This window comes from Vipera berus (assembly GCF_964194415.1).
Source record: "Vipera berus genome assembly, chromosome: 14".
Lineage (NCBI taxonomy): Eukaryota > Metazoa > Chordata > Lepidosauria > Squamata > Viperidae > Vipera > Vipera berus.
In genome coordinates, this window is record NC_138217.1 from 2,964,539 (window position 1) to 2,987,665 (window position 23,127).

General features: G+C 50.2%; 1 protein-coding gene across 5 annotated transcripts in view; it reads left to right on the forward strand.

Annotated features, from left to right (window-relative positions):
- The first annotated feature begins 1,048 nt into the window (after positions 1-1,048).
- Positions 1,049-23,127, forward strand: part of MSI1 (musashi RNA binding protein 1) — a 61,917-nt gene continuing 39,838 nt past the window's right edge. For 4 of the 5 annotated variants that reach the window (XM_081339150.1, XM_081339151.1, XM_081339152.1 and 1 more), the window contains exons 1-5: positions 1,049-1,223; positions 1,684-1,724; positions 2,267-2,348; positions 2,504-2,588; positions 20,246-20,287. In XM_081339150.1, the coding sequence (XP_081195276.1) occupies positions 1,165-1,223; positions 1,684-1,724; positions 2,267-2,348; positions 2,504-2,588; positions 20,246-20,287 (309 nt within the window). In that variant the 5' untranslated portion in view covers positions 1,049-1,164. The remainder of the gene's footprint in view (positions 1,224-1,683; positions 1,725-2,266; positions 2,349-2,503; positions 2,589-20,245; positions 20,288-23,127) is intronic. The other variant, XM_081339153.1, reaches the window with a different exon arrangement.

Sequence of the window (23,127 nt, forward strand, 5' to 3'; positions counted from 1 at the left end):
GGCAGCCGGTCGGGGCTCTGCCCTCACAAGGACCTGGCTGCTGCTGCTTCTCTGACCTCCATCCCTGGAGAGGCCTGCATCTCGTGCGCAAAACCCCCAATTCTGCATCTCCCTGCCCGAGATGGCTTCTTCGTCTCCAGGTGGGCCGGGCCGCACCGGAGGCCGCTGGCCGACTCCCCCGTGTGCCATTCGTGGCGGCTCGCCCGGGAAACCGACTCCCCCCGCCGGCAGCCCTTCATGCCGGGCGGCCGGTGCCAGGCCTGGCCTGGAGCCAAACGCCGGGCACGGACTGCGCGGCGCAGAACTCGCCGAGCGAGCCTCGGGAGGGGGCCGGCCCCGAGGGGAGCCCTTCGGTGGGCAGCGGCCGGGCCTGGCTGCCGCCCTTCTCCCCGCCGGAGCCCTCCAGCCCGCGCTGCCCGCGTCACACGCCGGTCCTCGTTGTCGCCGGCTGGCTGGGCTTTAACCCTTGGCGGCCCGGGCTCCTCCCCCTCCCCCCGTTTCGGCGAGCAAGAGTAATGAAGGGCCGGGCAGGCCCGGGAAGAGCAGGGCGCCCCCCCTCCCGGCGCCCTTGACCATGGAGGCCCCGTCCCCCAGGTAGAGAACAAAGCGGGGAGGCGGCCTACGGGCCACGCTTGCCCGGCATCGCCGCTGGCAGAGCCCGAACTGGCGCCTGGCCTGGCCCAGTTCGGCCCGGCGCGCTCTGCCCGGCCCCGCTTCCAGGAGGGACGGACGGGGAGGCAGGAGCCGGCGGCGAGGCGAGGCCCCTAGGCGGCCGCCTTTGTCTCGCGGCGCACCCAAGGACGGAGCTTCTCCCGCCTGGGGGGGCGGGCCGGCTGGCGTGGCGAGCGAGCCGGCAGCGGCGGCGGCGGGCAGAAAGGGAGCCGCCGCGCGCATGGCCGCCACGCCGCCCGCCTCGCCCGGGCGCAGCCACCTTCTGCGCGCTCGCCGGCGGGCCGGCTTTTATGCTCACGCCGGCCACCCGCCTGCCGGGGGTGGGAGGAGCCGGGCAGGTTGTCCCCGCCGGGCCCGTCCCTCCCTTCCCCTCCCCGCCCGGCTGAGAGGGGTCGGGGGAGGGGGCAGCATGGCCTGGCCGTCCGGCCCCTTTTCCAGCGCTCAGCTGCCCCGGGAGTGCGGCGCTGGTCCTCGCCGGGAGAAGTAGCCCGAATGGAGACCGAAGCCAGCCAGCCCGGCCTCGCCTCCCCGGACTCGCCTCACGATCCCTGGTACTCGGCCCGGACGGACGGACGGCCTCCGCCGCGCGCCCGCCCGCCTCCCTCCGCTCGGGGAGCCGCCGGCGTCCCCGCCTCCCGCCATGCCCGGGAGCTCGTGGCTGGGGAAGCGGCCGGCCGGCCGGCCGGGGAGAGCCGCCAACATGGCCGATGCCCGCGCCGCGCTCCTCGCCGCTCCGCTCGGCCGCGCGCCCCCGCCGCCGGCAGCGCCTCCCGTTCGGCCGGCCGGCTAGGCTGGTAGCCCGCCCCCGCCGCCTCCCGCGCCCCCCGCCCGGCGCTCTGGAGCCGCGCTCCCCCTCGCCGGCGTCCCGGGCTTCGGCTTCCCGAGGCTCCCCGCGCGGCGCCCCCGGCCCTGCCCGGTCCCGGAGCGGGGCGTCGCTCGGCCCCTGCCCGCGGCCGGTGGGTGCTGCCCGGCGCCCGCCTCCTCACGCCGCTCTCTTTCTTCCCTCGCTAGCAAGATGTTCATCGGGGGACTGAGCTGGCAGACGACGCAAGGTGAGCGGCGCCGGCGGGCGGGGAGGGGGTCCCGGCTCCGGGTCTCGCCCGGCGGCACCTGCCGCCCCGAACTTCGCGGCTCCTCCCCCGAAGCCTCCCTCTCCCTCCCGCCGCCGCCCCCTGCAAGTTCAGCGGGCCGCGGACCAGCCCGTCGCCGGCTGCGGGGCTTGGCGGGCTTTGTGGTGGGGTGCGGGGAGGCCGGGCAGGCGGGCTTGGCGCGGGGGAGCCGGGGGCAGCGCTGCTCCGGAGAGGCTCCCGTGGCTCGGGACGGGGGGGTCCTGCCCCCGGGCCTCCCTGCTGCCCCGGGTCGGCGGGCCGGAGGGTGCGCAGCGGCATCTTCTGGGACAGGGGTCGGCAACCTCGGCTCTTTTATGACTCGTGGACTTCAACTCCCAGAATTCCTGAGCCAGCATAGCTGGCTCAGGAATTCTGGGAGTTGAAGTCCACGAGTCATAAAAGAGCCGAGGTTTGCCGACCCCCTGTCCTGGGACAACCGCCTCCCGCCTCGGAGCCCCACGGGTGGCCTTGTCTTGTGCTTGCAGAAGGCTTGCGGGAGTACTTCAGCCAGTTCGGCGAGGTGAAGGAGTGTCTGGTCATGAGGGACCCGCTGACCAAGCGATCCAGGTGAGGCTCCCCGGGGCCCTGGGCAGCCTCCGGCACTCTCGGCGGGAGGGGGGGGACGGGGAGGGAGGGAGGGAGGCGCCTGCTGCCCTCCCCCCTAACCGAGTTTCTCCCTTTCTCCGGCTGCCCCCTCCCTTCCGGCCCTTCCTCCCGCGCAGGGGCTTCGGGTTTGTCACCTTCATGGACCAAGCCGGGGTGGACAAGGTGCTGGCCCAATCCAGGCACGAGCTGGACTCCAAAACGGTGAGTTGCTTCTCTCTGGCTGGGCTGCTTGGTGCAGCTGAAGCCTCCCTTGGCTCTGCCACCCACCAGGAAGAAGGTACGGATTGCAGCGGCTGCTGGGTTGGCAAAACTTTCTCTTGGTTGCAAAGTTGAACAGAGTGTCTTCTGAGCCGAGTCTGGCTGGTTCGCAGAAGCGGGAGACTTGGCACCTTGTGTTTCCCATCCTAACTGGGAATCCTGGGAGTTGTAGTCTCCCTGCTTTCGGGATGCCAACTCAAGGGAGGGGTGTAATCAGGATGGGGCACCCCACAGGTGACTGGACTGATGCCAAAGGATGGGGACGTGTGTGGTTACGGGGCCAAGCCCAGGCCGTCTAGGAGGAGGCTTAGAGGCTTTGGGACCGGCGTTAGGCTGTTTCTTTGAGGATGGGTAGAAATTTCTGGGGAGGTGGGTGGGATTTGGTCTGGGCTCCGTCTGGGGATACTGTTCCTCGGGCAGGCCGTCTCGGCCACAAGGTGTGACTTGTAGACCTTCCTCTTGGGCGCCCAAGCTGGGGTGCTTCCGATGCGTCCTTTTCCCCACGTAACCCCAAAAGGAGTGAAAGGATCCTGATGGGCTTTTCCCCAGAGAGTGGATTGTGCTGAGACAGAGAGATCTTCTCCGGACATCCTGGGCTCAGATTCAGGATGTTGTGATGATGGAGTTCTCAATATCTGTTTCCAATGTTGCGGGGGGGGGGGGGGACCAGATATTCTGGGGGCTTGGCTGACTGGTTAGACAGCCTCTGGTCATCCCAATAAAGCTTCTCATTCAGCATTTTATATCCCCATTTTGCTCCCATCTGGAAAGGTGCAGTTTGCCTGTGCCAGCCTTCCCCAGACACCCCACGCCAGCAATATGGGGATATCCCACCCATCATCCTCTCCAGATTGGCCATGGGGTGCACTGGCTGCCAGCTGGCATTCTTTCGCGCCCCTTTGGGTCAGGAGAGATCTGCCAGCTTTCCCTTTAAGAGCTTTTTGCTGTCCTCCCTCTCTCCATTCTCGATTCTCCCCTCAAGCTTATTTGCAGCTTTAGCAAGCAGAATCCTTGCTCTCAGGAGGTGAGAAAGGCAGCTAAGCTTAATCTTCCTAAACAGCAGTGCAGGTTGCGGGGAGGGGGGAAGGAGCAGGATCCATATCCTGGATATTAATAACAGGACCCAGTTCAGCTCTTCTGGTGGTTTTAAGGTCCAAGGTGCCTGAAAAATCAAGTCCAAATCCACTCATGCCAAATTTTATTTGGAATTATAACTTGTATTTTGCCACCTCCGACCCCTCAAATGTCTCAATCTAACCCGGGTCTAAGAAGACCTGGAGGTTTAGTGGCTACATCTCTTGGACCTTTATTTTAGAAGCTTTTGGTGTGAGATTATGAAGCTGTGAATGGTTTCAATATTTTATTGTGTCAACTGTAGTTTTATTCCTGGTACTATGCTTAGTAATATGTCCATGGTAAATAAGAATACTAGCAGGACTAAGGTGGTCGAGTAGGGATTTCAACCCACATCTCCAAAGAGGCCGTAATCAATCCTTCTTTGATTAATTTGTGGACTAATATGTCTGGTATTCTTCTGTGTAACTCGAATGTGTGAATACGTGTGTATAACTGGGATCATGATTCTGTTAATCCAGATTTGTTTGAACTACACTTGTTGAGCAAGCCTCAAGTTAATCAAACATTAAGTATGGTTTGTGAATCTCAGTGGCTTAGTTGCATGATGTGTGAACTCCTCCTCGGTGTAATACTGTGTAGGTGCTTGTTGCCTTTCTCTGCCTGGACGTGAGTGGGAATTTCTTGTGGATACTTTTAGACACTTTGCTCTTTGGGTTCAAGGCTTGGGCTAGAAAAAAGGAACAATGTTTGTTTTCAAAATGTTTTCTCTCCAGCGAATGGCTGTTAGGGAACAATGCTCCTAGAAATCCTCATAAAATGAAGGGGAGCTGAGCTGCTCCCCCTCTTTCGATGGGGCCGATGCCCAGTTACAGCTCCTTCCTCGCCCGTTTCTGGTCAAATGCAATTTCTTGTCTAAAGTAGAGAAACAACGAAAGCAAATAATATTTCCTTGAGCGGCTGGTTAAGGAAGCTTCACTGCCTGATCTGTACGAATCCAGGACCTTGTGATTCTGGCATCGAATAGACCTGAGTGCAACAAAAACATTATCCTAAAAGTTTGGCACTTTCTTTGATTAAATTCAGGCTTCTCCATTTAGCTTCTTTACAACTTCTCAGGCTGGGCCCGGTGTGGCTGGCATCAGCAAGCAAGCTCTAGGTTGTCCTTGCGATGGCCTTGGGGGCCTTTTGGGGGCTTTGCTATGGGGCAAAGGAAAGGTGGCAAAGGGGGTGTATTTCGGTGGTCTTGATATGGGCCTCTGCAGCTGGCCTAATCTCATGGACCCCTCAGATGAAAGTCGCTGATCCCTTTTCTTCTCCGCTGCTCTCTCCCCGCCTTTGAAAACAGGGCTGGGGGCCTCCTTGCAAGGCGGAGCAGGTGGGGGGAGGGGCTAAGCAGACCAAAGGAGAACAGAAGGGGTCTGGGGCAAGACAGAAGGCAATGGGAGTGGGCTGCCATGGCAGTCCCCGATGCGTCTGGCGGGCTGGGTGGAGGGTGGAAGCCTGAGGTGGCACTGGCAAAACCTGGGCCCAGAAAGACTTATTTCTCTTTGTTTGGTGCTTAAAAAAAAGCTCCTGCCTTCTCGCTCTGTTCGCTCCGGATGCAGGTGGTCTATATGGCACCTCCCTGCTACCTGCTGCACCAAGGCCCACTTCTTATGGGGCATAATGTCCTGAGAGTGTCAGGAAAAAGCACCCTCTTGGGCTTGAGTGTTGGGAGAAACGGACTGTGCGTCCTTTGCCACTTTTAATGGCATCTCAAGACCTTCCCCTCACCAGAGCAGCCTTTTTGGATCCTTCCTAGTTTATTTATTTACCTGCCAATTGGAAGAGGAGGGGACCTCAGGGTGGGCGTCCGAGGGCTTCTTTGCTGACTGTTTCAGGGCCCAGGAAAGCCAGGAACACAAAATGCTCACTTGGGGCCATTATGTAGCGCCGGGAGAAGCTGGGTCAAAGAGGCACACTGGCATCATCTCAAGTGTGGCTGTGCTACGAGAAATCCCTCTGCACATCCTGGTGACACAATTTGTGAGTTGCAACGGGCACCTGGGCAGCGGGAGCCTGCCTACCATTGTCTAGGCAAGTTTCGACTTGGAGACGAGCCCAAAGAAGGGCTTGAGAGAGAGAGGTTGCGCCATTTGGCCAGGGAGGATTTAGGCAAGACTCCTGGATTGGAGCCTCTGAAGAAGGCTTGGATCTTCTGCCTTCCCCTTGGATTTTCCAGGTCATTTCTCTCAGAAAATGGAGCAATTTTCCTTGGCTTTCTATTGTACAGAACTCCGTTCCTTCCACGGGTTATTACCAAGATTTGCTAAACTTGCAAAAAGGGCCCCAGAGGACATGTCTCAAGTGCTGCTTTGCTGGCACAATACCTGAGGGATTTTAACCTGTTTTGGTCTTCCTGGGGTTGGAAAGACCGCAAGGTTGCCACACGGTATACTGTATTGGCCTTATAAAGTTTTAGGCGGGAAACATTTCTCTTTATCACTTTGGTGCTTGACCTTTAACTGGACCAACTGAAATTTCCTTATTAGCCAACGTTGGTTCAACATGTGCAGTTTTCTCTAGCTAGAATGCCCAGCCAAACACAGGAGCTGAGCCTGTAGGGAATTTGAGAGCAGAAATGAAGATGTTGCTTCCCTGTTCTGCTTGTTATTTTGCATTCAGACATGTTCTCCATCTGCTTTGCTTCTGCGATGGGGTGAAAGTCTGCAGGGGCTGCAGGGCTGGGTGATTTCCCCCCCCAGTGCAAAAGAGTTTCTTCCTCCCCCCCAAGAATGTGCTTTTTTGAGAACACTCTTTATTTGTAAGGGAGATAACTGCCTGCTAGGCTTTGTTTATGGAAATGTAAGTTTAATAGATACCTTGGCTTGTCTCTTCACATTTCAAAGGCTAGGGAGGCTGGAGTAGTCGGAGGTGTTTGTTTTTCTTCCCAGGCGGGGGGGGGGCTGGGGGGGCGGTGAAGGCCCTTCAGGTTCAGGATGGAGCAGTTTGGCTCTTGGCTTCACCGGGCATCTGCCAGTGTGTCCTCTTATACAGTATTGGTCTGGGGAAGAGGCTCCCCATTCTCCCCTCTCAGCACCCACTGGATATTAGTGGTGTACAATCCAAGAGTTCCCAGACAACTGTTGTGAATTGTGGGTGCTGGGATAGCAGTTTTTGTGTCTGTTCATAGTGATGCCAGTGTGTTTCAGCATTGTGGCAACGGGTTGGAGCAAAGGCTGTGAATCCTTGGCTGATGACCGGAGGCTGAACCGTTGTGTGATCTTTATGTGACACAACCTCCACATCCACAAACAATACAGGTAGTCCTTGACTTACAACCATCATAAGCCTACAGCGGTGCTGAAAAAAGTAATTTATGACTGGACCTCATATTTACGACTGTCGCAGCCTTCCTGTGGTCACGTGGTGATCAAAATCCAGGTGCTTGGCAACTGGCAGCCATTTTGACGGTTGCAGCGTTCTGCAGTCACATGACTGCCACTTATCACTACCCAGGTGGCTTCTGGGAAAACTGGATTCACTTAACAATTGTTTGATTAACAACTACAGCAAAAAAGGTCCTAAAATTGGGTGCTGCTCACTTAACAACCGCATTGCTTAGCAAGAGAAGTTCTGGTGCCAGCTGTGGTCTTACATGGAGGACTCCCTGTGTGGAAGAGTTCCAAACCTAGGCAGGAACCGGATGCCCCTCCTGCCTGGGCAGACGGGAGGTCAGGCAGCTCCGTTTTGCTTCTTCAATTTACAGGCTGAGCCACACGAGATCAGAGTTCCCCAAACTTGCCAGCTTTGCGCACTGGTGGGGGGGGGAGAAGAGGGGATGTTCCACGTGAGTAGTGGGTAAGTGCACAAATGGAGCGCATTTGCACACTGCACGAGTGGGGATGAGTGTACACACACTCACCTTCCACTTCTGCGGCCCGGTTCCGAACAGCTCAAGGTCCAGTAGTGGGCTGCAGTCTGAGGTTGGGGACCCCTGCTCTAGATGAGTCGAGGAAGGCTGGACTAAAAGTGAACGTAATAAATACCGGTTTTTGGTCTGAAGCACGACGTGGCTTGTTCTCTGTCATGGCAGTGCAGGAGGCAGAGTAACGGCTGCAGGTTTACAGGGAGGCAGATTCAGACTGTATGTTGGTAAAAATCCCAACTGCTTTCAACTGTACAGTTAGTTTCAAAGCCAGAGGCCTTGGCGAGTCGTGGCTCCTATCAGCCCTTCAGGGTGGGCCAGCAGCAACGCTACTTCGTATCCTACAACGTAGGATACAACAGGATCTTGAAACCTGTTAACATTTCTCCCTACAGGCTCTTATGCCAAACAAAATCAGGCTGGGGGTTGTTTCGGGTTCCTTTTTCATGTTTGTCCCTTCCTTCCCCAAAGTCAGTTCTAAATTTCTTAACCATTTTTCTCTACTAGCAGTCATCTATGAGCATGTTGCAGTCAGCGTGGGGTTGATCTCGATGACCCCAAGGTTACCTTCCAATTTTACAGTTGACTTTTCTCACCCTCTCTCTATTTTGTGGAGAGGAAGATGGGGGTGCACTTAGGCAGTTTCAGATTCTGGAGTTAAGAATCCTTTGGGCGGGGGAGTGACGTTTATAAATTGCAATAAAAGCTTGTTCCATTGCAAGGCTGTCCTGCAGGCATTTTGATACAAGTAGTCCTTGAGTTACAATTGGTGACTTAACAACCTTTTGAAGTTATGATAGACCCGCCCCCCCCAACCCGATTCAGAATTTCTGATTCGGAAGCAAGTCTTTCGCTGTTACATGATCGCATCTTGGGTGCTTGATACCTGACTCACCTTTACTGGTGTTTGCAACATCCTGTGGTCATGTGACTGTGATTTTTGAAATTTTCTTTTGGTTCCTAGCAAAACACACCCATTGGATAAAACAGATTCGCTTAACAACTGCTGCGAGAGAGATCATAAAAATCAGGTGTGGTCACATGGTGATCCGCTTAATGACTGCAATGGCTTACAAAAGGGGTCTTCAAACTTGGCCCTTTTATGACTTGTGGACTTCAACTCCCAGAATTCCTCAGCCAGGCACGCATGCCTGCCTGAGGAATTCTGGGAGTTGAAGTCCACAAGTCATAAAAGGGCCAAGTTTGAAGACCCCTGGCTTACGACCATAACTTTGGCCTTTGAGGAGTACCTGTATGGGCCCAGAAACTCATTTAATTTTCTGTTCAATTTATTTGGTATGTGACAGTAACCAAGAGTTGTCACATGCCACTTCTGCATTGTTTGCATCACCTTGGTACCCGTTGCCCTGCCACTCTTGGGGTCCAAGCCCACACTCTCCAAGTCGTTGGCCTCTAGATGTTTGGGGATGGGATGACACATTGCAGAACCCCCCCCCATTGCCATGCTCCTTAAGGGCACCAGATTGAGGAAGGTGCCTGCATCTCCTTTCCATGTTGGCAAAGAAAGAAGGGGGGGAGGGGGAAGGCTTGGACGTCTGCATGTTTTGTTGTGCCAAAGGACACCCGCCCTTTGAGCCAGCTGAGGGACCTCTTTAGTTCTGGACTTCAGTCTGCAGACTGGAAAGGAAATGTGGTTGTCAGAAGAATGCAGACAAATGGGCCATGGATGCAGGCACCTGGAGCACTGACCCAATCCTTGCTTGTCCCTTTGGAAAACAATGTCCTTTTTGGCTGAGTTCCCACAATACGCCGAACTCTTTACCTGGGTTAACCAAACAGACTGGCTGTGTTCATACAAGATGCTGCGCCCAAATCAATAAAGCCTTTAGTGGGCCGATGGGATGGCCTAGTTCACAGGACATGGAAGGTGTTGGCTGGCTTCCCACAACAACATGGAGGCACCAATCTCTTGGCTGCCCTTCAGCCCAGCATGGCAGGCGAGTCCAGTGGGAAGGGAAGGACTCTTTGCAGAGGCCCCACCCCTCCCTATGCTGGGAATCTGGCCAGTTCCTTTTAAGTTTGGTTATTTGCAGACCCCAGGCGATGAGTTGGCTTGGTTCGTTTCTTAATAAAAACAGCAAGAGGGACATGATGGGGTCTGTTTGCTGGATCTCAGTCCTGCCTTTTGTATGGAAGCTCAAGGCACCATATCTATAGTGCTCCCTTCTCCTATTTGTCCTCATCACAACAGCCCTGCGAGCTAGGATAGACTGCGAGGGAGCAACTGGCCCAAAACCTTATGGAGCTTCTCTTGCTGGGGAAGGGTGGGAACCAGAATCTGCATTTCTTGATGAAGTCCTGGGTTGCATCAACAGATGGAGAGCATCAAGGTTGCATGAAATGTTAGTCCCACTTTATAAAGCCTTAGTAAGGCCACCCCTGGAATCCTGCATCCAGTTTTGGTCACCACAATATAAAAAAGATGTTGAGACTCTGGATGGAGTGCAGAGAAGAGCAACAAAGATGATTAGAGGGCTTGAGGCTAAGAAAGGTTGCAGGAATTGGGTATTTCTAGTTTAATGAAAAGGAGGACTAGGGTGATATGATGGTGGTGTTCCAATATTTGGGGGATTGACAAAAAGAAGGAGCCAAGCTCTTCTTCCAAAGCCCCTGAAGGCAGGACAAGAAGCAGCAGATGGAAACTCATCAAGGAGAGAAGCAACCTAGAACTAAGGAGAAATTTCCTGACAGTCAGAACACTTAATCAGAGGAATGGGTTGCCTTCAGAAGCTGTGGGTGCTCCAACACTGGAAGTTTTTAAGAAGAGATTGGACAGCCATTTGTCTGAAATGGAATAGAATCTCCTGCTTGAGCAGGGGGTTGGACTAGATGACCTCCAAGGTCCCTTCCAACTCTGCTATTCTATATTCTACATTCTGATGCAATCCAGTTTCTTATCCTTTGTCCTGCACTTCACATTTGTGATTGAGGAGATCCGGGTTCATGTTCCCCCTCAGCCAAGTCGTTCACCCAGTGACTTTGGACAAGTTACTGTCTCTTAGACCCACCTACCTCACAGGGCTGTGGTTAGAAAAAAAGCAGATAAATAAAATAAGACATATATGTTTCTTCATTAATTGGACAGAAAGAACTATGGGATGGGAGGCTTATCCAAAAATCAGACAAAAGAGAACACAAAGTTGACACAGTCGCCTATGGAGGGTTTCCATAAATAGGGATTATTTATGAAGTGTGTGTGGGGGGGGGCTTTGCCAGATTGCAGGTAAGAATTTGCAGAATTGGGTGCTCCTACCTATTCAAATACAACCTCTGCATTTGGAAAACTAGGATGTCAGGAAATAGCAGGCTAGATTCCCAGCCTCTGTTTTTTTTCTGTGCTCAGGGTGATAGGGTGAAGGCACGCACAATCCTGAAATAATGCCTTTAGACCAGTGTTTCTCATCCTTGGCCACTTGAAGATGTGTGGACTTCAGTTCCCAGAATTCTTTGCTGGCTGGGGAATTCTGGGAGTTGAGGTCCACACATCTTCAAGTTGCCAAGGCTGAGAAACTCTGCACAGCAGCCACAAGCAGATATGTGCCTATCCCTGAAACGCATCAACACCCAAATATGCTTTTTGCTCTTCCTAGCCTCTGCCCAAGGTTGTAAGATTGTCAATCCAGGGGCCCCTTTATCCTCTGAGGGCCACAGGCCCCAAAGGGAGAGAGCAAAATAATGAAACAATAGATTTGAGGGTTGGGGACTTCTGAATTCAGAGGCTATCTTGGACAGAAAGTCATTGGGAGCCTGAGGGAAACCCAGTGAAGTGGGGCAGAAAATTCTTCATTCTTTTTATTTTTCCATGGAAAAATTTGCCATTTTTTAAAAAAAAAATATCATTCCCCCCCCCCAAAAAAAATGAATTAGCAGCATAAAGAGTGGATACAAAGACTATTCAAATTGGATAGCACTGAAGTTATAATTAGCTTTTATATATATATATATATAAAAAGAGAAAGGTGATTATCTGTAGGAAGCAACCATGCATATATAATGGAGCTCATTGGGGCATGCTAAAAAGGGGAAATGAATAATTTTATCCTCTCTTATTATATTTCCCTTAAAATGTAAACAGGATCAGCAGGTGTCTGGCATTGCTACGCAGGGGTTATGTTTGCAGGTATGCTGATCCCAAAAGGCATTCCAGTAAAGCTTGGAATCAGGAAAAAAAACACAGAAACATTCCAATAAAAGGTTTTTTTGAATCTTGCCTTCAGGCCGCTGGAACAGGGCCAGGCCAGAGTCAGTGGTGAGAGCGAATGGCAGCTCCGCCTCAGTGCTCCAGCCCTCGAGAGGGAGGGGGGCAAAACACAGACCCAGAAAATCCACAAACGGGAGAGGAGCCCCCACCGCCCTCCCCCGCAGGATTCACTCCGATCCCATTGCTCTGATCAGCCCCTGGGCTTTCAGCTCCCTCCATGTAGGGTCAGCCAATGAACTTGATGGTGGTTGATGGTGGCATTTTCCACACAATCACAACACAGCATGCCGTGCAAAGGGCACAAGGGTCTGCTGGTACCAAAGGCATTATGCCCAGATGCCCAGAATTTTACTCTTACGTTTCTGATGATCTAGCCAGGATCAGGGCCTGGCTGACCTCACCTGAGCCCCAAAAGCTTGGAGTGGGGATATTTTGGTCAGGCAGCATCCCGGAAGAAGCCAGAGCAGATTACTTGTTGCAAAGAATTCCCCAGGCCACCTGGAGTCAATCTTGGGCTTCTTACAAGCCTTGTGGAACAACCTGCCTCCAGAAGTTGTGAATGCTCCAACACTAGAAGTTTTTAAGAAGAGACTGGCCAGCCATCTGTCTGAAATGGTATAGGGTTTCCTGCCTAAGCACTGGGTTGGACTAGAAGACATCCAAGGTCCCTTCCAACTTTATTAGCGATTTGGGGCATTGTGTTGCAAGGAAAGGAGGAAGGAGGGCACCAGATGCTTTACTGATTAAGAATTATGGGGCACCAGCAGCATTTCCTACATGGAAGACACCTCTTCCCCCCAATTGCTGTCAGGAATTTTTCTTGGACAAAGTGTGTGTGTGTTCGTGTGTATGTGCTTTAACTCCTGACGACTGCCTGGACAAATCCCTGCAATTTTCTTGGCAAGATTACGAGTGCATGCCTTAAAGAAAGTTTTGTGTTAAAAAAAAACCCCAATTGTTTTATTGCTGTCAGGGAAATTATGAAAAATAAGTGGGGTCCTAGGATAATTGCTCCTGTTAACAAGGTGCAAAGAAAATGCACCTGTTAGCCCAGGGCGCCAGAAAGCAGTGAGAAGGTTCATCTCATTTCATTCCCATTAACTAAAATTTAAATGGACACACTGTAAATGTGACAATTACTTGTATTTTACCATTTCCTTTCCTGCCACATTACAAATTAAAATTTGGGAACCACTTTGGGAACCATTTTTCAACTTCAGGGAGATCCCATTTGCCTCTGGGTGACATGATAGTAGTCTTCCAATATCTCAGAGGTTGCCACAAAGAAGAGGAGGTTAAGCTATTCTCCAAAGCACCTGAAAGCAGGACAAGAAGCAACGGATGGAAACTAGTCAAGGAGAGAAGCAACCTAGAACTAAGGAGAAACTTCCTGACAGTTAGAACAATTAACCAGTGGAACGACCTGCCTCCAGAACCTGTGAATGCTCCAACACTGGAAGTTTTTAAGAAGAGACTGGACAGCCATTTGTCCGAAATGGTATAGGGTTTCCTGCCTGAGCAGTGGGTTGGACTAGATGACCTCCCAGGTCTCTTCCAACTACTACTACTACTACTACTACTACTACTACTACTACTTCTTCTTCTTCTTCTTCTTCTTCTTCTTCTTCTTCTTATTATTATTATTATTATTATTATTATTATTATTATTATTATTATTATTATTATTATTATTGGGGGAAAATGCTTTTCTACCCTCGAAAGATAAAAACTTATTTTCCAAAGGGCCTGAAGGCAGGACAAGAAGCAACGGATGGAAACTAATCGAGAGAAGCAACCTGGAACTAAGGAGAAATTTCCTGACAGTTGGAACAATTAATCAGTGGAACAATCTGCCTCCAGAAGCTGTGAATGCTCCAACACTGGAAGTTTTTAAGAAGAGACTGGCCAGCCATTTGTCTGAAATGGTATAGGTTCTCCTGCTTGAGTAGGCGGTTTGCACTAGATGACTTCTAAGGTCCCTTCCAACATCATCATCATCACCATCATCATTATTAGTGTGGTCTTCTGCTTCTGGGAAATAATTTTTAGAAGAAAGTTCAGTAAAGATTTAAGGACATGGGCTATGGCTTGAAGGCTGGCCTGACAGACCTGGACACCCACTCCACCTAGAGGGCTGTGCCCCAGATGGTGTGTTGTGCCAGGCATGCCAACCTGCGTAATGGGAAATACTACCTGTGGTTTAGTGTGACGTGCAAATTGAAATTGCTGCCAGGACCATTTGGTGCTAAGCCATCATGCAGTTGGCTTGGTGGGTTGAACCAGGAGGGCAACACTCAACTCGGCCTCTTAACTGGCTGATGACCTACAACAGTAATTTAAGGTCCCCAGGAGGAAAGTGCCCCAAGTTTAGAGCTATATTGAAAATTTTCCGGGGGCTAAAGATGAAATAGACCTGGTTCGTTATTAGTATTATCCCCGTTGTGACCAAAAGGGACACGGTGGCTCACTGGGTTAAGACGCTGAGCTTGTCGATCAGAAGGTCGGCAGTTTGGCGGGTTGAATCCCGAGTGCCGCATAACAGAGTGAGCGCCTGTTACTCGTCCCAGTTTCTGCCAACCTAGCAGTTCGAAAGCATGTAAAAATGCAAGTAGAAAAATAGGGACCACTCCGGTGGGAAGGTAACAGCGTTCTGTGCGCCTTTGGCGTCCAGTCATGCCAGCCACATGACCACGGAGACGTCCTTGGACAAGCATTGGCTCTTCGGCTTTGAAACATAGATGAGCACCGGCCCCTAGAGTCGGAAACGACCAGCACGCATGTGCGGGGGAACCTTTACCTTTACCTTGCCATTGTGACCTTCGTCAGTCTGCTGCTGAATTTTGGTTGCATGTTCTTGAGATCTTTCAGGGGCCACAAACAGGGTCACCTGAGTTTAACCACCCACTATGTTTGGATGTGTTCATACTGCTTGATTAGTGCAGCAGGCTGAAAGTTGGCTAGTTTTAGCCCCAGCCAGTCCTTTGTGGGTTCGTGTGATACAGATAGCCCTTCACATACAACCAGTCCCATTTTTTTTTAATCCCATTTATATCCCGCCCTTCTCCGAAGACTCAGGGCGGCTTACAATCTAAAGCACAAATCAATGTGCTTAGCGGGTCTCCTTCGCAATCACGCGACTGAACTTCAGGTGCTTGGCAAAATAGCCATGTTTACAGTTGTTTGCCACCTCCTGTGGTCATGTGACTGCATTTTCCATGGTTTTGACAAAACTGCCCATAGTGGACCATTGGCTAACAACTGCCCCCCAAAAGGTTGTATAATCAGATTGGTCATATAATGGACCCATTTTACAACCATTGCAACTTGCAACCATATTGGGCAGACTCTATTACAGCTGTCTGTTGAGGGCTACTTGTAGATGTGTTCAACTCTTTTGATCAGTTTAGAGCAGGGGTCTTCAACCGTGGCAACTTTAAGACTTGTAAACCTCAACTATCAGAATTCCTCAGCCAGCTTTGCTGGCTGAGAAATTCTGGAAGTTGAAGCCACAAGTCTTAAAGTTGCCACGGTTGAAGACCCCTGGTTTAGAGCAGTGTTTCTCAGTGTTGGTGGAAGTAAGCTATCAGAATTCCCCAGCCAGCATGCTAGGAGCTGAAGTCCATCTATCTTAAAATTGCCAAGGTTTGCAAGAGTAGACTAAATAACCATTTGACCAGGATGGTATAATGCTCTTGCCACGACCAGAGGTTTGGAGTAGAAGACCTCTTAAGGTTCCTCCCTCCCTCCCTAGGCTTCTATAAGGTTGAGAAACATTGGTTTAGAGTCCATTGCAGTGTGAAAATCTGGGAAATGATTTGGTGATCAAGTCAAATCTGCCTGTATGTGAGTACAGTCCGCATATTCCTCCTCTTACAGAAGAAGGGAATAAAGATAGGAAAAGTTCATGTTGGATGTTTGGCTCATGTGTCCTGTTGCAAGCAAAATCCAAAAATGGGAAAGAATTCCTGGAAGACAGACACTCAGACAGATCAGCCATCAACAGGCAGATAGAGATAAATAACATTTACACATCATTCAAAAGAGACAATCAAAAAGCTGAGAAGGAAACAAAAAGACCAAAACACCTCCTTTACGAAGTAATCAACACCCAGATAAGCAGAAATTAGCACCAGGGTTAATATAGTACCAACAACCAAGCAGTAAACAATACCCCAATCAAGGAATTTCCGACTCGGACAAACAGTCAAACACTAATAAACTAATCGAGGAACTACATAGAAGAAAACCACACTTCCACCGACACTGAGAGGGCAAGCTATTATATATAAAGAGAGTCCTCCCCCTAGCACTGAAGATGTTGCCTAGTTGGGTCATGAAACACCTTCAAGAAAACAACCAAGCTCAGAGAGCACCAAAGACTCCACAACTAACCATGACTGGAAACCTTCATTATGCTATACCATGTGCTTTGTTGTGGCTTGTTTGCATTTTCCTTCCAATGAAGCTGGTTTGAGTGCAACTGACCCAATTTGGGTAAAAAAGGTGGTAGTTAACAGAATATCAGAGTTGGAAGGGACCTTGGAGGTCTTCTAGTCCAACTCGCTGCTCAAGCCGGAAACCCTATGCCATTTCAGACAAATGGCTGTCCAGTCTCTTCTTAAAAATCTCCAGTGACGGAGCACCCACAAGCTGTTCCACTGATTAATTGTTCTGTCAGAAAATTTGTCCTTAATTCCTAGTTGCTTCTCTCGATTAGTTTCCATCCGTTGCTTCTTGTCCTGCCTTCAGGGGCTTTGGAGAATAGCTTGACCCCTTCTTTGTGGCAGCCTCTCAAATATTGGAACACTATCATGTCACCCCCTAATTCTTCTTTTCATTAAACTAGGTATATAAATAGACACAGTTCTTGTAGTTGTTAATGTTGATTGTAGGAAGTATAGGATCAATGGAGCTGCGAAGGATCATCTCTACTGCCTCTTAATTTCAAGGATGTTATTATGATTTTGCATGATTTTAGCTCTTCTGCCCATAGACAGCATTCCCAAAACCTCTTGGCCAGGGAACCTTAAGCAAGATTGGTCTGTTTGAATGTACTTTTTTGTGTTTTCCCCTAAATCAGTTCAAATGTTTTCGATACTCTGGGAGGTACTTATCCAGCTTATAAAATCATCCTTCCTCGGGTCCATGCTGCCTGGATCATAAATTGAATAAATATGCTAGCACAGAAAAACTTTTGGTTCAAGAAATTCTGTTGATTTCAAGTTTTTTAAAAATCCACATTGTTAGGGAAGGCAGTGTCTTTGAATTCAGTTGGCAAAAATGAACAAAATGGCAGCAGGACTGTGGCCTATCCAGACCAAGACAACGGTTCCCACCAGTGAGTGTGGGGAGATGCTATGGGCCGTAGCAATTGTAGTCCAGAGAATCCCACATTTGAGAAGTCTGATTTAAGTGAGTTTATTGACGTGGATGCCTATCTGGAGTTAAGAATCCCAGCTGCATTCAGTGAAATTCGCTCACGATTGAAGTCTTTGCCTTTCTTTACATTTCCTCCGAAGGTTCCATTTCATTCAGTGCCCTGTCTGATAACGATGGAAATTAATGTACAAAATAAATTTTGAATTCAATAGAATAAATAATGTAAAGCCATTCAGTGTAGTGTAGTGCAAAATGCCAGATATCAAGATAGATTGTGAAGATGAGTGAAGGCAGAGATAATTTTTTTCCCCCGTGAGTCTTTTGGGGGGAGGGAATTTGAGAAGAAGGCATGGTCCAGCTTGGGGGCAGCTGAGGCAGTTGGAGGCCCACAATAAATGGAAAGAAAGGAGAAGGACAGCACATCAGTGAAAGGAACAAGAATGACAAAAGCAGGCAGGATGTGTCCTTGCAGTGTTGCATGCAAGCTGGAAAGGCCTTCAAAAGCCTGGCCTTTGCTGGTTCTCTGCCCTGCAGAGGACAGCCTCTGCTTTCCTGGGATGGAAAGTCGATGAAGTGAGGGAGGTGCTGGTGTGGTGCCCTCTCAGTAAACCAGAAGGAATTTCTTCACTGTGGCTTGTATGACGTGAATGCATGGACCTTCACCATCCTCATGGAAAGAGGACATAGGGCAGGGGTAGGCCACCTTGGCTCTTTTATGACTCGTGGACTTCAACTCCCAGAACTCCTGAGCCGGCATGGCTCAGCTTGGAAAGCTCTCCCTTTCCCCTCAGCGTGGCTGGCTCAGGAATTCTGGGAGTTGAAGTCCACGAGTCCTATGAGAGCCAAGGTTGCCTACCCCTGTGACACAGAGTAATAAGACTGCAAGAAGCCTTGGAGGTCTTCTAGTCCAACCTCTTGCATTTTCAAATTTTCCAAACCTGCATTTGAAATGTTTTCCAAAGGAAGGGAATCCTTTAAGGGTGGAAGGAGGCGTTTAGTGGCCAAGGACTTGACTGTGGGTGTGAATATCCAGTCTTGGAGGGTATAGTCCTCTCTCCAGGGGTCTGCAGCCTTCCCTTCCACCCAGGGGAGAGTCTGAGTGGGGATCTCTGCAGCATCCTTAACCAACACAGTGTCCTTGGGAGGGGTCCAAGGGGAGGCTGGGGGGATGGCTTAGGTGGTTTTGCTCCCCACGACAGAGGGAGCGACTAGATGATTCTCCTGGTCCAAAAGAATTCCATGGTTTTGGCCCATGAATGCCTGTGTTACACCAAGCAAATTCTTAAGCCGTGTTTTTTGTTGCTACAGTATCGTTGCATCTGTGTGTCCATGCCCCCCTCGCCCTGCTGCCCATTCCTTACTCAGTGAAGATGCTGTGACCAGGGAGGTGGGCAGAGAAACTGGTGGGGGGCGGGGGGCGGCGGCGATTCTCCTGCCTCAGAGAAAACATCCACCTAACTGGATGCACATTTGATGGGGAATTTGGCCCAGTTGGTGTGTTATTAACCCTGGTGCGTGGATGGAGCCTCCCATATCCAAAGGAGGTGAGGCCAAGGAACCTTCTGGGCGCCTGGCAGGTCTTGGGAAAGGTGGAGCCAGCCCAAGCTGGCACAGCAGCGGGCAGCTCTTCCAGGCCTCGACTTTCCCCGCTTGGCAGGGAGGGCTCCTCCCTCTGTGCCAAACGCTCCTCCTCTTCATGCTGGGGGTGGGGGGGGGCTCCCTGTACCCCTCCCTGCAGCCTGTTAGGCTGTACTGGCCCAGCTCTTGCATCAGCCGCAGCTCCAGACTTCTCTCTGGCCATTTTGTCTTTCAAAGAGCTCACCTGAGAAGGGAGCCTAGGTGATTCTACTGCTGCCTTATTGAGAAATGGGAGACATTTCAGCCAGAGAGGAGTCTTGCGCTGTGGCTGATGTAAGAGCTGGGCCATTACAGCCATAACAGGATGCAGGGAGGGGTACACAGGGACCACCCCCCCCCCCCGAGGCTGACTTCGCTGTCAAATGGCTTGTTCTGGAAAGTTTTCCTGCCGTTGCCGTGCCCCCCCCAGTTGCAACCTGCCTCTTGCTACCTTAAACCTGCTATATTCCGCAGTCTCTGCTCCAGAACCAGCCTTGAGTTTTTGCTCTGTGAAGCCTTTTCACATTTTGGGAGAGCCCCCCACCCCCACCCCACCCCGGTACCTGAGGGATGTCTGACCAGGTGTCCCTGACTTATAGCCGGTTGCTTAACAACTATTCAGAGTTGTGATGGCCACAGGGCAGGTGCTTTATAGCCCCCAAAGCACCCCCAGCCGCTGTAAATGATTGGCCGTAGCCCCTTGCTTGTGACCAACTATCGTTCGGGCCAGCTTTACGACCAGATGCGGCATTGTGTGGGCAATTTACGGTCACTTTTTTTTTTGCTGGTTTCAGGCAGTAAACGTCCATTCAGATGAATGGTTCACATAATAACTGCTGCAAATAAGGCCCTAAAATTACTTCCGGTCATGTAGCTGCTTCGACTTATGACCATCGACTTATGATTGGATTTATGGTTGTAATGGAATTATTACTTTCCATATTTTAAATTCCACACTTCCAAATTTGCCAGTTTGGCTGCCAGGCTGATCTGCTAAATGGCGGTGATCAATTAGGGTTCAAAATCCTTGCCTCACCTGTGAATTTGATTTTTTTTAATTCCTAAATGAAGACTTCTTCATTGGTTTCTATTTAAATTTCATTCATTCTTTTGTTTTCTGGCCCCCTCTGTAATTTCCAAGATTCTTTTGAATAGTTACATCTACCAGGGAATCCTGCCAAGTTCTACTTCCGTGCAAGGAATTTAAGGGAAACTTCAGACTGCACCCCAACTTTTCATTGTTAAACCCAGCAAGTTGTCATATTCTTTTGTCGTGCATGTTCTTTTATGCTGCCGTGTTATTTTTCTGCATAAGATGCTGGAGAATTTTTGGTCCCCAGTAGAAACTGCAAATACACCAACCTGATTTTTTAAAAAAACACCATGTTTCTCTTTCAGATTGACCCAAAGGTTGCCTTCCCTCGCAGAGCACAGCCTAAGGTAGGGTACATTTTATTAATGTAATTGTTATATTTCTGTTTTAAAGAGACACTAGTATATTGGTCTTCAGAACAAAAGTAAAACAAAACAGTGACAAAAAGCAAGCTAAAAGAAAATGTAAAACAGAGCCGCTAAATACAAAACCTAAGTTATAAGAGTTCCTAGGCAGCATAAATTAAAATGACAAAATTTGAAGGAAATTCTGGCTGGTGGCTGCATTAGAGAGAATCCATAGATAGTTGCTGCTCTCCACTTGAACAGATATGTGTGGCTCAGTTGTGGTCTGGTAGTTTGTGTCTTCATTTTGAGCTTTGCTCTTCCATCGATTTTTGAGTCCCCAATGGATGGTTACGATTCAGAAGACCATCAGCAATGTTTTGCAAGCCACAGTTACTGGGTTTGTGCATTTTGTGTAGAACACCACCTTGAGTGGATTGAACCATCGGAGTGTCAAGGAGCTGCGCCAGCCTATTCTAAGTTGTGGTGATGCTGGCTGACAATTAGAGCACTAGCCCTTAGCACTTAAGACCTACATACTGCTTCGAACTCCTGGCATTGGGCAGAAATATCCTGCAATACAGAATTGGAAGGAAGGAAGGAAGGAAGGAAGGAAGGGGGGGGAGGGAAGGGAAGAGCAGTATCAATAGCCCTTAGACTTATATACCACTTCACAGTGCTTTACAGCCCTCTCTAAGTGGTTAACAGAGTCGGCATTTTGCCCCCAACAATCTGGGTTCTCTTTTTAACGACCTCGGAAGGATGGAAGGCTGAGTCAACCTTGAGCCGGTAAGAATTGAACTGCAGGCTGTGGGAGGAAGGAAGGAAGGAAGAAAGAGCAATACCACTTAGACATATACTGCTCCATAGTGCTTTACAGCCTTCTCTAAGTGGTTTTACAGAGTCAGCCTGTTGCTCCCAACAATCTGGGTCCTCATTTTATTGACCTCAGAAGGATGGAAGGCTGAGTCAACCTTGAGCCAGTTAGGATCGAACTGCTGGCAGTGAGCAGTGAGTTAGCCTGCAATACTGCATTCTAACCACTGCTGGAATGAATGAAGGAAGGAAGGAAGGAAGGAAGGAAGGAAGGAAGGAAGGAAGGAAGGAAGGAAGGAAGGAAGGAAGATGGACCAATAACATTAGCACTAGCACTTAAGACTTATATACCACTTCACAGTCCTTTACAGCCCTCTCTAAGCAGTTTACAGAGTCAGCCTGTGGCCCCCAACAATCTGGATCCTCATTTTACGGACCTCGGAAGGATAGAAGGCCGAGTCAACCTTGAGCCGCTCAGGATCAGTATACTGCATTCTAACCACTGCACTACCACAGCTCACGAAATGGTGGTCTTAATACAGGTAGTCTTCAGCTGTGGCCACCTTTGGGACCAGCACATTTTGGGCAGACGTTTGCAGGGCCAGAGGCCGCAGTTCAGTCTCATCATTCCAGCATTATGGGGGACCCACCCAGGGATGCTGGTACATCACAAAAGGGGCAGGGCCAATTTTTTCATCTCTTTTTGGTTTGGAGGGTGGGCTAACATTAGCTCTTCAAGGCCGTGCAGACAAGAAGCACAGAAGAAATTCTATCTCTCTTTATTGTTGTGTTAAAGTATCTCTCCGCTCTTTTCCTTTTACTCTCTAGAAGCTAGGGAGGGTCCCTTACGAAACGCTTCCCACGCCCTTTTTCCTTTCGTGAAACGAGAGAACTTTTTGCACGAATGTTTAGTCTGCAGCTCTTCCTGTGTCTCTCACGGTCATTCCCACATACCGTTAATATGAGTGTGGGACTTTATTTCTTCCTTATGAGATTTGTACCCTACTTTTATTTTATATGACTCAGGGTGCTGTAAATAAAGCTCCCGTCTCCTGCCTGCCCCACAATAACCAACCGATCAGTAGGTTGGACTGACAGAGAGCCCACCTGGCTCCATAACCACCACACCAAACTCTTTCACAAAAGGGAGCAAGGAGCTTCTGGGAAAACAGAGCTACTTGCCACAGTCCTTAAAATCTAACACTGGTTTGGTGAACCAACCTCTGCAGGGGTTGCAGGCTTCACTTAGCCCTCACCCCCAGGTGCCAGTAGCAAGATTTGCTTTGCCCGCAACCTTTTGTTTTAAATTAAAATAATAATAATATTAGCGTCTGACATTGTTAGATTAGCTAGGAGACCACAATGCTATTTCAGAGTAGTAGCTTGACTGCCTGTTACATACATGCTTGTGGGCTTCCCAAGGTGTGCCACGAGATTAAGAATAATTATTGAAAAAGGCGAAAAAGCTGGATGGAACCAGGCAACCGGGTGGCACCAAAAACATACCCACAGAGACCAAACTGTTTCTAGCCACGAAGGCCACATTCCTCTGTCCCAGAGGTTTTTATTATTACATTTTATTTTATTATTACATTTCTATACCGCCCTTTCCCGAAGGACTCAGGGCGGTTTACAGGGTAAATTAAAAAACCGAATACAAAAGTTAAAACAAGTTTAAAAAGAAAAAATTGTATGTGCCCCTGTCAAATAAAACCCCCATTAAAATCAAATTTCCTCAGCCTGGGCCAGAGAGCTCAAAGAGCCAGGTCTTCAGGCCCCGGCGGAATGAACGGAGGTCGGGGGCAGTCCTCAGCTCCACTGGCAGCTGGTTCCAAAGGGCAGGCGCCCCCACTGAGAAGGCCCGATCCCTGGGTGTTACCCGCCGGCAATCTCTTACCGGAGGGACCCTGAGAAGACCCTCCCTGTGGGAGCGCACTGGACGAAGGGAACTCGATGCCGGCAGCAGGTGTTCCCTCAGATATCCCGGACCCAAGCCATTCAGGGCTTTATAGGTCATCACCAGCACC